The 14422-nt window shown below is 45.2% G+C and overlaps 1 protein-coding gene across 1 annotated transcript in view; it reads left to right on the top strand.

Moving 5' to 3' along the window:
• Positions 1-14039, top strand: part of TEDC1 (tubulin epsilon and delta complex 1) — a 70977-nt gene extending 56938 nt beyond the window's left edge. Inside the window, exon 8 of the mRNA XM_059478310.1 lies at positions 12799-14039. Coding sequence (XP_059334293.1) covers positions 12799-13155 — 357 coding nt within the window. The 3' untranslated portion in view covers positions 13156-14039. The remainder of the gene's footprint in view (positions 1-12798) is intronic.
• Positions 14040-14422: the final 383 nt, after the last annotated feature.

Here is a 14422-nt window from a genome sequence, read left to right as displayed (position 1 = left end):
AAGACTGCAGCTCCTTGGGGAGGAGGGGATCATGAAAAACTCGAGTGCTGTCTCCTGGCCTGTGTGCAGAACTCTGGGGTTTGAAGGAAGCAAAGTGGGTGAAAGTTTTTCTTGCTTCCCAAAAGCTTTCCCTTCCTTGCCAAAATGCAGAATGTTTGCTCAGGTGACAGGATCAGTTAAAGTATAATAAATAACCAGGGTTAATATTTTACTTGCATTATTTATGAAGAGGTTGGCTACTGACCAAGGCAATGAAACATGTAATAAATGCAGCTGAAGAATTATACTCCAGTAAATTTCAGATGAGCTTTATTTAATGATACAGTGTAAAAAACCCCATTGCAATGAGAGAAGCCACTGTTTTGTAGCCACTGTAAATGTTTTAGTGCATTTTTAAGAAATAAGTATAGCACTTAGGCTCCCACAGCTAAAGCACACAATAAAACAAGGATGAAGGCTTGGAATGTCTGCAGGGCTCAGATGCACAAGATATGGAAGCACAGCCCCCAGCACTGCTATTTTTTGAAAAGCTTCAATGCTGATGGGTGGGATTTGAGGCACCAGAAACCAGAGTTACTGGATTTTGTCTTGTACAAAAGAGCCACAAGAGCACACAAGGGCAGCATTTGGGGGGGTCACAGCTAATTCTGGCTGGCAGAGGCTGGGTTAAACCCCAGGCAGGGGCTCATTGTAGCCAGCTCCACCTGGAGCTCTGTCAGGGTGTTTCACTGCCCCTTTAGGGTGGGTTTGGGGGCAGGAACTTGCAGGAGGCCCCAGGCTGCCTTTGCAGCTCCAGGCAGGCTGTGGGGGTGGGCTGCCCTCTGCCAGCAGCAGCAGGGGTCACCGAGTGCCTCGCAGCGCTGCTGGGGTTTGTTTTGGGGTTTTGTTTTTGCTGAGTTCACAGAGGTGCTTTTAGAAGGATTCTTTGCATCCAGGCATTCAAAGCTTAACTCTTGTTTCCTTTGTTCTTGAAACCTTGGCCTTGTTCTCTCAGTTGCCTGCCTGAAATCAAGGGTACTTGATCATAAGAGAAGAAAGCATCCACCTTGTTTGTGTCTTTGTCCCTTGTGCTTGGGGAAGAGCTGACATAAAAGTACATCTGTAATTTAGTGTTGTCACATATCTTCTCTCCAGCCAGAAATGCATCTAAATAAAGCCTTAGTACTCTTCTGAGCTCCAAGCTCACCATTTCCCTGCAATTTAGTGGCTCTCTCAGCCCTGAGAGCTGTTTGATTGTCTCCCTTTGCAGGCTGGCTGTAGGACCTGGCCTTTGGCTGCTGTAGGAGTCCCAGGGGCCATCCAGGCAGCCTCACATCCACCTGCAGCTGCTGCTCACCCTCAGACTGGGAGGTAACAGACCCCGTGGATGCACTGTGAGAGCAGCGGCTTTAGAAAATATGCACCGAACCTCTGGAAGTGTTTTCTGTAGAAAATCTCCACCTGGAGTTGAAGTTCTTTTCCTTGTGCCATGGCTGTGGGTAGGCTGTGCTGCTGGAATGACCTTCACTGCTCTGGATCCCAAAAGCTGGGATAGGAGCTGCAGGGCTGGCTGCTGGGGGAGGTTCTGCAGCGCCCCTGGAAGGGACAAGGGTGTATTTTCTAACTGGGAACAAAACCAGTTTGGGGATGAACAAATTCCCTATAAGTCATGGTGGTTTTTTTGGGCTTTGTTTTTGTTTGTAATTCTTGGGTAAGAAGAACCCTTTTCTGAAAATTTGTATGACTAGGTGGTAATACCTTCCTCTCATCTGGGTATTTTAGGAGTACTTTGTAGGAACATTGCTTTTGTTGGCTGTCCTTACAAGGACCCCATTGCTTGGATTTCAAGTTTCACATCCTGTTCTCTCAAAGCAGGATGATTCAGACAAGTGCAGGGCACAAGCAGCACTCTTTCTGAAGTGGCTACTTCCATGCTGTGCAGTGATAAAAGTGTTCTAAAAGCAAAGTGGGACCCTCCAAGCCTCTGCAGGCCACTTGGATCTGAGATGATCTATCATCAGTGTTTGTCTCTGCTGCCCAAGATAAAAGTTTGGTAGAACAAATTGAAAAGTAAGTGAGCAATTTATTATCCAAAGCAATCCTTGTCTGTTGCCTTCCTTTGTAATTTGTAGTTGTCAGGGTCTTTTTCAGAGTAGCACAGCAGCCTTTTTGCAAGTGTCTAAATTACTTACACTGACATATTCTGGTTTTCATATCATATATTTTAAGTATGTGCCTATTCCTACTTTAATTTCTGTGATCTTCTAATAGAATTCAAGAGTTTGGGAAAGTCTAGAGATAAAACTGTAGTGAAAAAGAAATGCATTTTGAAAGGCTGGAATGGTAGAATGGAACTTTTTAAATTACTGTAAAATGCTCGAGATTTCTAATTTGAAGAAGAAAATAGTTGGGTGGGGGGTTTTTTTGGTTTTTTTTTTGGTTTTTTTTTTTGGTTTTTTTTGGTTTTTTGTTTTTGTTTTGTTGGGGGTTTTTTTTGTTTTGTTTTTTGTTTTTTTCCTCTTATTTCCTGTTGTGTGCATTCAGAATTGTGTGGGACATGGGACTTTCACAAGCCTGGACTGTGTCTCCTGGCAGTGGCTGGTGAGGAGTGTGCAGGTTTGCTGATGCTGCTTGGGGCTGTGCCAGTTCTCAGGGCAGAGGCTGTCCCAGTGACAGGCATGCCCAGCTTGGGAAGCAGCTGAGGAGCTTTAGGTGAGCTCCTGCCTCCAGAGCACAGGGATTCTGCTCAGCTTGGATGCTCTTGCTGAAGTTTTGTGTCTGCTCTCTTTGTGCTGGCATCCTCTTCAGGTGAGCAAGGTGGTGCAGAAATTTCTTTGAAGACCATTTATTATTTTAAGACCTGTCGTTGTCTGGATCTGCAGAGTTGCTGCAGTAATATAATTACATTTTTGACTCCTGTTTGGTTTTTTCCTTTGTTTTCAGTTGCTCTCCTCAAAAGTTAACCACTGGGAAGCAAAGTACATACGCCAAAAAATCAGAAACTGAGAGTACAGAAAATATTATGGAATAGAATCACGGAATTACAGAATCATTTACATTGGAAAAAACTGCCAAGATCATGGAGTCAAAGCCAGCACTGACAAATCCAACACTAAACTATGTCACTTAGTGCCACATCTACATGTCTTTTTAAATTCCTTGGGGATGGTGACTCAGCCATTTCCCTGGGCAGCCTGTTCCAGCATTTGCCAACCTTTTTAGGGAAGAAATTTTTCCTGATACCCAATCTAGACCTCCCCTGGCACAGCTTGAGGCCATCTTCTTTTGTCTACTGCTTCTTCCCTGGGAGAAGAGGCTGCTCCCCCCTGGCACCACCTCCTTTTGGGGAGTTTTGGAGAGTGAGGAGGTCTCCCCTGAGGCAGGACACCTTTCTGTGGCTCTGTGGGAGAGGGGTGGGTGTATGGGGCTCTCAGCTTGGCTGAGTCTGGGCTGTTTGCCTCAGCTCTGGCCCCAGGGATCCATCCCAGGGCTCTCTGCAGATCCAGAGCAGGGGAGAGCTTGGGCAGCTGTGCCACGCGGGCTCACAGAGCTCTCACAGAGCTCAGCTGCTCCCAGAGGATTCATCTCCCCTGGGCTCTGCCTGTGCTGCAGCTCTTTGCAGGCTGAGCACACAGGCAGGGCTTTTTATCAGCTGTGTGCCTTGTGTTGATATTTGGGGGGGCATTCTGGTAAAGACCCTGAAAAATAGTAATGTTGTTGTCTTTCCTTAATCCTGGATCCTTTACCTTAAGCTAAATTAACTTTTCTGACTCCAGTTTAGAGACTTGAGTCTTAAGTACAGAGCCATTGGATTATCTTAAAGAAAAACCAAAGTGAAAAGCTCCCAAAACAAGCCAAGCAAACCCCAAGAAAAATCTGTTACCCATCCTGACAAGATCAGGTCACTCCCTGTTATGAAATTATCTGAGTCAAATGGTTTAATTAGCATCTGGCTTCCCATTGCTGTGCTTCCTCACCACCTTTCCTTTGGAGAGAACAGTGTGGATCTGAAGGCTTTGGAAGTGCTCAGCAGTATGTGATGTTTAATTGAAGCAGGGAGCAGCAGTGCCAGCTCTTCTCCTCAGATGCAGCTAAGGGTGTTCTGGGTATTAAAATTGTATTTTTAGTTATCAGATCTGTTCCTAGGTAAGATAGGTAACCAGCTTCTCCCTGGCATTCCCATGTTTGGAATGACAATAGGTGCACCAGGAGCCAGCATTCTGATGGTGAATGTCTTGCTTCAAAATGCATAAGATTGGAGATGCATACATTCCAGATTCCTCCCTAATTGCAGGAAATTGCAGATCCCAGCAAAATTTGGAATGCAGCTGCTTATATAATTACATCTTCTGTCAGTTGCTATAGCTCAGCTTTACAGCCCTTCTAAAATATCTTCATAGTTTATGGGACAAATAATGCCCCTGTTAATGTTACTTTGGGATCACCCCTTTCATTTATTCACCACTAGTTCCAAAGGACTGAGATTTTTCCTCATGCTGAACTAAAAACAATGTTAAAAATTAGTGATTATATTAAGGTGAGGTTTTGCTTTAGCTGCTGTAATTATTAAGCCAAAAGACATAATTGCAGTTTCTTCCTGTTGCTGGTCTTGGGTTTAGAAAGAAGTACCAATTCCTGCACCTCAGGTCAGTTTGATTTTGGTTACATGCAAACCTTTCCATTTTATGGCCTTTGGAAATAGAGGGTAATGGGTCATGGAAAAGTTGTTAGGTTATTGGCAGCTAAGTGTTGCTATCTGCCACTGGTCACTGAAGGACAGATAAGATAGAGATCACAATTCAGAGTTTAATGAAATGTGCTGGCACCACTTACACCACCATCACAGCTGGGAAATGGCTGAAAGGTTGGAAAGGATTAATGGAAAGGCAGTAAAGGAATGAATTTGGTCTGGCTTCTTGAGAAGTGAGAAAAGTGTAATTCAACCAAGGCAAAGTTCATAGCTGGACCGTGTTTTGCAAATTCCTGGGCAGAAGTGGAATTTTGAGGGTGTTAGGCTTTGGATGGAGCATGGTATGAGCAGAGCCAGTGGCTGAGGTGGAGCTTGCTGGAAAGGGGTGTGTTTTGAACCATAACTGCATTTCACTGCTGGGGTGGTGCAGTGATAGGGCAGTATTTTAATCTGCTGGAGTCTGTGTTTAGAAACCCAAAGCTATACGTTTCTAGTTTACCAAAATGTAGCAGAACATTGCAGAAATTACCAGGTGAGAGACTGGAGCCTGTGCTTTGTGATAGATTAGACTATTCAAACACTTTATTATGACTTTAATCCTCCAGTGCATGAAAACTGGCATTAAATGGGCTATTTAAAGTCTCTTTGTGTACAATCAATGCTCTCACAAGAAGAAAGAAACCTCATTTAGGCAGGACAGTGTGGGAAGTCTTCAGCTATTAAAATAGAAAGCGATGGTTTCTAGCTTTTTAAACTGGTTAGTCTTGAATGTGTAGAAATTGCAGCTGAAAATTAAAACCCTTGAAAGCTGACAGCAGAGAAGCTTGATTCAATGAGACAAGGTTTATAGAGCTGCAGTACTAACTCTGTAACTTCCTTACAGGCTTGGAATTACATTTGGGCAAGTTCCTATAAGACATGAATTTGAAATTAGGGTAAGGTGTTTTTTATAGTAGAACACCTGCTTACTCAGTGTTGTGGTGTTTCCAGAACAGCTGATTTCAGATATTGCTTTTGCTTTAAACTTGTGGGCTTTTGTATACAAGCAGCAAATGCCTTTAGATTATTTTCTAAAAGTTGGGGGTCTGATTTTCCTTCTCAGCAAAAGTCTGAATTTCATGGGCTCTGCAGGGTCCTGTCCCTCCTGCTCTATTACTTTTCCCAGCAGTAGGAGCTGCAGGATTTGATTTTCCATCAATTATGCATTCACAGCATCCCTTGAAATCGTGCCTTTCTCTGCTCCTCTGAGCCTGAATGGGTCACTGTCTGCAGCTAAGGAAGGAAAGCATTTGTCATACTCTCAACCATCATTGTTAAAAAAAAAACCAAACCAAACATTTTTGTTAAAAGAAACTGGTGCCCCCACCAAATTATTTTTTATTGATAAAGGAGGCTAAAGCCCTCACCCTATTTATGTGTGAAAAAAGCTTTGTTTTTATGGCTTTGGGGTCACACAGGCCCTCCTGGGTTATTGATTTTTGTTCTGTACAGAGAGAAGCAGTGCTGGCATGTTCATTTCCTGCTATCTCTGATGACATTTGAGACAAACTGTGCTTGAGCATCCCCTTTGGGTTCTGCCTTCATGGCCACTCTGTGCAGCAAGGTACAGAATGCATGTTGGACAGTGAGGAAATCCTTGGACAGGAGCACAAAGGGCTGGTGGGTGGGAGTTGTGGCATCCCTCTGGCTCTTTTGGTTATATTCTGCTTTCTGTTCATATCTACTGGTATTTCTCCTGGACTTAGAGGGGACTCTGCTCTTCCCCCTACTGTGTTATTGATACTTCAGCTTATTCTTTCCTTTTGCTCATTTCTTTTGTACTTGGTGCTGGTTTGTAAGTGCTTACAAGCAAGACTTTCTTAAAAGTAGTCTGCAAATCCTTGTTTATCCTTTTTCCTGTATCCTGTTTTCTGTATCCCAGATAGACTGTCAGCTGGGATTGCAGCTCTGCAAGGCATTTCTTGGGGGGTGGTAGGGAAAAACCACTAAACTGTAGGGCAGCACAAGGTATAAATAATAATCCTTTATGAGGTGTTTGTACTGATTAAAGACAAGTGCCTGTAAGGCTCAGCCCCTGGACTGATTTGGGTTCCACTCTGGAAAGGGAGAGCTCCTGAAGCAGTGTTAATTTGCCATTCCTGGTTTCCAGTGCCCAGCTGTCAGGATTTCTGCTCCATCCCAGTGATATCTCCATGCTTATCCTGCTTTCATTCCTCACTTGCAGATCTTTATCTAAAATTGATTCTTGTCTGTTGAATGAGAGTCTGCTCAGTTTGCAGGGAGGCTGAGAGCCCTGGGCAGCTCTCCAGGCTGGTGAAGCCATTGCTGGAGATGTTGTGATATGCTGTGGAGCTGTTTGCAGCCAGGGTGGATGGAGAGGGCACTGGCTGGCCTGGCAGCTCTCTGTTCCTGCACTCTGACCCTTCATTGATCTTGTATTGCCCAGCATGGAATATTTCACTCCATCCTTTTCAGCTGCCCAGGCACAGGGACCTTCTTAGGCATGATGGGTTTAAAATAAAACTTGGAAATGAGCAGCCTTCAGGAATACAAAATTCTGCAAGTCAGATGCTGTTTGGTGTTTTCAGAGCTTATGAAATGTGTTGGGTTATTATGCCCTGGATGGCAAAGGAGCCTGACTTGTTGGCTTGGATATTGTGTCTGTTTATATTTCCTAATTTCCTTTCACTCCTCAACCCCAAAAGACAAGATCTGAGATTTTTCTGTTTGTTCCTTGTGTCTGGGAGCACAAAGCAGGCTCATTGTGTTTTCTGGCAAAAGCAGTCATCACAGTCTGTAGTATCTGTGCAGCTTGGCAAGGATAATTTGTATTTCATCCTCTATGCATATGGGGTCTTCTCCCTGTTCATAAGGGAAATGTGAGAGGAGGAGTGGACAGATAGGACTGGAGACAGAAAATGTGCCATTCCTAGGCTTGTGCAGTGTGTTTTTTCTGAACAATACTGTTATAGATGTTTCTGCAGAACTCCTAGAATAATGTGAAGGGATTGTGATTTAAAAGTAATGACATGATTCTGGTCTTTATCATCCCCTTCAAAAGAAATTCCAGCCATTTTTTTTGCTATTCCTTCATTGAAGCTGGCAGCAATACAATCAAAAAATGGAAATGCTCCTATAATTCCCCCTCCTGCTCCTGGAAATGGATGTTTGGACCTTTCCTTGCTGCTGCTTTTTAAACCTGCATCTCTATCTAGTGGCTTCCTTCAAGGGTGCAACTGTGAGGCTTTCAGGTTGCCATGTGAGGTTTCAACAAGCTGAGATGTTGACTTCCAGCATTTGGGAGATTGTCACTTCAGCTAGGCCATTACTGGGAATGATTTAAGGAACATGATGTGGTTATCCAGATCTCTCAGCATCTCTTTGGGATGTCTTGCGTGTTGGTTACATTCTCTCCGAATAAATTCACATTCAGCTTTCTTTTCAGCAGAAAAACAAATAATTTGTGTGTAATTTTTACCGCATTTTTTTATTAGTGAGTTATTAAAAATGGGAGAGAGGTCAGCCTCATTTCAGACCCTGTGGAATGAAACACAGAGCTCTGGGAAGCTCTTTACCAGAAAGGTGCAGCCAAATGTGAGGGAGCTGAGGGCTGGAAGGTCTCCTTTTGGGAGGGATCAGGTGAGCTGAGTGTGGGGGGCATCCAAGCAAGAGATGGAAGCAGAGCTTCACTAGCAGGAGAGCTGGGGCTGTCCACAGGGCACATTGTGACATGGTCAGGAGAGGTGAATGTGGGTAACACTGTTGTGGCCTGAAAGCTGTGCAACATGCAAAGAAACTGGAAGGCAGCTCAGTCAAAATATGCAATGTTACCTTTGCCATGACTTGCCCACTGAAGTCATTGTTACAAGATTTATTCAAAGCCAGAGGATGCCCAGGACTGAAAACAGGTGAGATAGTACTGGCTGTTCTCTTCATCCAGCCAGCTGCCTTTGGGTAGGAGACATTTCAGAGCAGGCTGTGCTGAGGAGGTGCTGGAGGAGTTAATCATGTGTGTGGGTGTTTGCAGGCTCAAAGCCTCTCCTGTGCATTGGTGCAGGAGTTAATCCAGCAGGGTGGATTGGCCAAGCTGCCTGCTCAGCCTGGTGTCTGGATGTGCCTCCCCTTTGGCTGGTCCCCTTTCCAGCTCTGTACTGGCCCATCCTTTTCTGCTTTGGCCATTTTCCTCAGTCAGATCAGCCTGGGTGCTTTGTGAAGGCAGCATCCCAGTGGTGTCCCAGGGAGGTGGTCAGTCCTTCCCACAGCTGCTGGATGTCCTGCCCTTGGTGCCACCGTGCCACCAGCTGTGTGCCCACCCTCAGCCCATGTTGCAGAGGTCTGTTTGATTACAGTGCTGATTCCTGTGCACATTCCTGCTTGTGGGCATGCCAGCAGGAGCTGTGCCCATGCACACTGCAGCCCTTAGCACCCTGGCAGCTCTGGGGAGCACAGCCCAGGCTGGCTGTCACTGTGGTCCCTGCTCAGTCTGCTCCCAGATGCAGCACTGCTCCCTGCAACTCCACTGGTCTGTTGGCTTCTTCTTAGAACATCTAAATTATTACAGTTTTCCTGTTAGTTTTTAGTTCCTAATACCTTTTGAAGATTGAAGTTATCTAAAGGAGAGCATCTGGGACACTGAGGGCAGTTTGGCCATTGTCGTGTGCCAAAGAGCAGCCATGAAATGAAGAGCTGGGGAGGGAGAGGCCAAGGCACTGCAGAGCAGGATGTGTGTCAGGGTGGAGATGCTGATTCTCCATCAGCTGATTCCCTCTGTGTTTGCAGTGGAATTTCTCCAAGTGCACCGGGTCCCTTTGGGATGAGGATGGCTCTGTGCAAGTGAAAAGATGATTATCATGTTGTTGTATTTATTTGGAGAGGATGTGCAGCGGTTTTCAGACAGCTCCACGCACCTAATTGGGAATTCAAATTCCAGCTGGTAGATTGAGGCTGAAAGGCAGAGCTGTGGGATGGAAACGGGCAGGCACAAAATGCTGAGGCTCCTAATCTTTTACAGTATGTTTGTTTAATACAAAGTGGTCTATTGAGATTGTTTTGCAGAGTAGAATAATCATTGTGTGCTGACTAATGGGAGACAGCAAGCTGTTAAAGAGCATCAATTAACCATACAGGAGGAGATTATTGAGTATTTTCACAAGCATTTAGGGTGTGAAGAGTAAAGGATATTGCTTGAAGGTAACCCTCGGAGATTTTTAGCAGTTGAAATCTATAAACTGCAACAAGAGTATCTGTGGCCATGCATATGTTTGCAGAGCCTTCCAAGAACAGAACTGGAGTTGGCTTTGCAGTTCCAGATTGTGCTGATAGGAAATAAATAGTGCTTTGCTGAACTTATGTTATTTAATATTGATAATTTTAAAGATTTGCCCTCTTAAATTTCCCCTCTTAAATAATTTATCTCAGGAAACACTGGTCCTCTTTGTAGAAGCTAGCATGTGCAACATCCTTCTGATGCTTGGGTGCAGGTGCTGTTACACTTCTGTTCCCTGGCTCTAGGGCTGCTGTCCTTGTCCTTAGAACTGCTCCTGCTTGCCTGAGTAATTCCCATCCCTGCTGCTGCTGTGGGTCAGAGCTGGATGCACTCAGTGCTCAGAAGAGCATGCTGCTCCTCCATCATGTGCCTTGCTTAATGGATAATAAAATTCTTCAGTTTTGACTAGTGGAGAGTATGAAAACCTATGTTTCATTAAGAATGCTTTTATACAGCCTTACTGTGCTTCTGCTGGAGTTTAATGTGAAAAATAAATAACATCTTGTGGGCTCTGTTTGCTGAGTGATGTTGTTGTTTGTAACTGATGGGAAATTTTTCCCATCCTGGATTCCAGTGTTAAATCCACTTTGTGCAAACATCATTTTCCATTTATTCATTGGCTGCGGGGAGACCAAATAACACTGAATTTATTTTTTCAGTGTGGTTCCTTCAGAAGTGGTGTTAGAGGATTGCACCTCAGTTATTCTTACAGGCAACAGCGAGAGATGTCCCTGGGATTCCTTGGGGATTATGATAAAGAGGGACCCCTGGTTCTTGGACAAGGACAAAGATAGACTTCTCTCAGCTTCAATTCTCTGTTCAAATGCCTTAATCAACAGAGGTCTCCTTTAACAGATGGTTCTGCATTGATAAAGCCTTTAATGTCTTAGTAAAAATTCAGAGAAATTTACTCCTTTTCTGATTTGATTGATTTTCTTAATCTTCTTTAAGCCGGGGCTGAGGGGTGAGAATAACTCATCAGAAGACTATGGAGAGGATTAATTACTTGGCTGCAAAACTCCTGAAGATATTCTGCAGGAAGATGTGGGATGAAGTTGGTGTCTGGAAGAATTTAGCTGTGACAGCAGCTGTCACACCTGCAGGGTTTCACTGTCAGACAGTGCACACTGATCCCCTGCATGCCATCCCCTTCTCAGCTTGTTTCAGTAATAAAACCTTCCCCCTGATCTGGGGGATAAAATTCCTTTTCTTCTCTGACCCTGAGCAGCTGCAGCTCCACAGGGGAAATGCTGCAGGTGCTTCACTACCTCAGGACCCTTGTCCTTGCAGCTGGGGCTGCTTTGAGCTCTGCCTGATCTCTGGTGCTTCAGAGAGCTGCCAAAACATCCCTGGCTTTACAGGCAACTTGTCAGAGCCGTGCTGTCTGAGGCACAGATATCTTAATGCAGATCTGCAGATTTCAAACCCCAAGGAGTTGTTCAGCTTCACCCACAGGCTGGAAGGGGAGGGGTTGCAGAGCAATTTCAGGGCTGGAAGGGGTATCATTAGCACTGAGCTTGACCTGAGCTGAGCTTTGGCCAAAGGCTTTGTCCCTGGAGCTGCACTGAAGCATTTCGTGGTGCATTATCCTCACAGTAGGAAACAGTGTCTTACTCTGAAGCTGAATATCTTAACTCCAATTTTGATCTTCTTATGGCTTTGTCAGCAAAGTCTGATCTTTATCACTTTTTTTCCCCCACTTCCTTTTAGGAAGTAAAACAAACTGTGTGTCTGTCTCCATGAATGGAATATTTTGACCTCTCTAAGTATCATATTCTGAGGTTTGTTCTGTGGGCTGTGGGTCACTGGATGCCCTGCCTGTGACTCCTGCTCTCGTTTCCCTGTGGTTTTTGAGGCAGAAACTTCAGAACTGTGCACAAGTCTCAGGAGAGCTCTGGGATTTGTGCAGGTTGCAGAGGCAGCATCGCTTTGGGGAAACTTTGCTGCTTTTTGACTGAGTTGATTTGGCAGCTTTGTGCCATAGCAGAAACAGAAAATCCCATTGGGCCAAGAGCCATTTCCCTGAAGGCCTTAGCAGGGTGCCTCTTTTACAGATGTTTCTCCACTGACAAGTGCATTTTGAGATGAGTCACTGAATTCATATTTAATCCACGAGTAAAATTGGCAAGGCAATTACCATCTTGCAAGTTCTTAAAATCAAATTGTTGGAGAACATTAAATCAAATGCTTTGGAAAAATCCCAGTATATACAATTGCTTTTATAATCCAGACTGTGATGCTGTCACAAGAGAAGCTTTTATTTTATTGGGACTTGTCTTCAGTGAAAGTGTGCTGCCTGGTACTCATTTTGGTCTTGGCCTCTGTTTGACTCTGCTCCATTATTTTCCTTTTCCTAATTGTTATCCCATAATGAGAACTGAGAATTAAGGAATTGCTTGCTTACAGTTGTCACCCCTACTTTTCAGCATTGCCAAGTGCAAGGAAACATTTGCAAGCCAAAATAATGCTGCTGTTCACGAGGCAGTTGATATGTCATGAGAACCTGGTGGCTCAGAGCACAGCAGGGATGCAGGTGGCTCTGCTGGCTCTCCCTTTTTGCTCTGGAGCCACCCCAGCCTCTCCCCAGAGAGAGGGAAGCATGCACACCCCTTGTGTGTAATTCATCACTGGAGGGGCTGCTGGACTGGGAATGTGCAAGAAGTGACTCTGGGTCCTGGGGCTGCTGCCTGGCTGAAAGCACAACTCAGCTTCATCCTCTTTGCTCTGCCACACTCACAGCTGGCTCCTCTTTTTGGTACATCCCAGTCCAAACGTGATGTTTGGTGTTGTTTGCTGGGGGAGGATTTCTTTCACACAAATGTACCCTACTCTTCCCTTCCTGTTCTTTTTCTTCCCTCTACAGGTGGCAGCAAGAGAAGAGCTGCAGAAGGAGAGGTTCTCTGCCACTGCTAGAAAAGCACAGGAAAGCACTGAACTGAAACTGAGGGGTCTCACATCCCTCTGTGCTCCACAGAGAACCAGAATGCATGGTTTGTGCAGGCTGGTGCTGAGGAACAAACAGCCTGCCAGCAAAGTGGCCTCTGGTCAGTGTGTGTCCAAGGAGGCTGCTGCAGCTCTCAGGGCTGCAGAGGTGATCAGAGAGCTGCAGCTGAGGGAGGCCAGCCTGCAGAGAGAGCTGCAGCAGCTGCAGCAGCAGTGCAGGACCAGGCTGGATGGCATTGCAGAGGGCTTGGAGGGAGTGATTTGTATCTCGCCCTGAAGAGAGAAACCTGGGCTGGGAGAGGCAAAGGAATAGAGTGGCTTGGTCACATTGTGCAGCCTGGCACGGGGGTGTGTGAGCTGAGGAACCAAATGGAATTTTTAATTCTGCAGCCTGGGAATCATAACTTGTTACTGCTTTGTGACTTGTGCTGGGGCCACAACCCCAGTGCTCTCTCTGCAGCCCCTTTGTTGCTAACCCTGACAATTAAATCCTGCATTAGGCCTTGGTGGGAGTGTGCATAAATCTCCCTTTTATCTTCTGGATTTCTGGTTCTTCTGCCAAGCCCTGGGCTCTTTACAGTGCTCAGCTGCGAGGCACGGTGTACACTGAGGCTGTGCATTGAAGTACTAATTGCATTCAATATTTCCCAGCAACTGGAAGAGTTCATTAGTCAGAAAAATCCAAGTATTGGAGAACATGAAAAATATCAAGGCTTAGAGAGATTGGAAATATTCAAGAGTGTGTTGTTTTAATTCAGCTGCTCGGAGTATTTGTGGCAGCTGTAATGTAGTCACAATAAAGAAAAACAAATGCCTAATAATAAATAAAGCACTGCGCTGATTTCATTTACTGGTGTGATGCACTTGAAGTAATTGGGTTCTCAAAGAGAACAAACTAGAAACCATTCCATCAGCTCCTGAGTCACAGTGAGATGGATAACTTCTGGGCCTGCTATAGGAAGTTTCTGTGGTACAGAAATACAACCCTAACTTCCACACTTGAGGAGTCTCCAGGTTCTGTCTCTGAAGGCTTCTTCCCTTGGAACAGTTGAAATGCTTTTCCTTTGGCCTTAATTTCCTACCCTTTTCTGCTTTGCTTTCACCAAGGAATATTTTTATGTTCTAGTTGTACACTCTGAGGAATAAATAATATTTAAAGAAGCCTGTCTGCTTTTCATTTGTGAATTGCTGTGAGCAGTGGGATTTGGTTTGTCTGGGGAAGCAGCCCGTGGGAGCAGGGTGTTTGTGTGTGCTGTGCAAGGCTGTCAGTCACAGCCAGGGCTCCTGCTGGCACTGGGAGTGACACAGTCCTGGAGCAGGAACTCCCTGTGGGGCTGGCAAGGTCCCTGTCTGGTGCAGGTGGCTCCAGGCTGCTGCTCCTGGAAGAATCTCCATGGCTTTGAAAAGCCAGTGCACACCACTCTGCTTTCCAAAGCATCTCTGGAGGTGCAGGGCACCTGTTTCAGGCTGGTACAACTTTGGGCAGGTGTTGGCTCCAGGACTGCTGACATTTAATGCATGAGAGCGCTCATTTAGACAGATTT

The sequence above is a fragment of the Ammospiza nelsoni genome, chromosome 9, assembly GCF_027579445.1.
Source record: "Ammospiza nelsoni isolate bAmmNel1 chromosome 9, bAmmNel1.pri, whole genome shotgun sequence".
In the NCBI taxonomy this organism is placed as follows: Eukaryota; Metazoa; Chordata; class Aves; order Passeriformes; family Passerellidae; genus Ammospiza; species Ammospiza nelsoni.
This window is presented reverse-complemented; position numbering and strand designations above follow the sequence as displayed.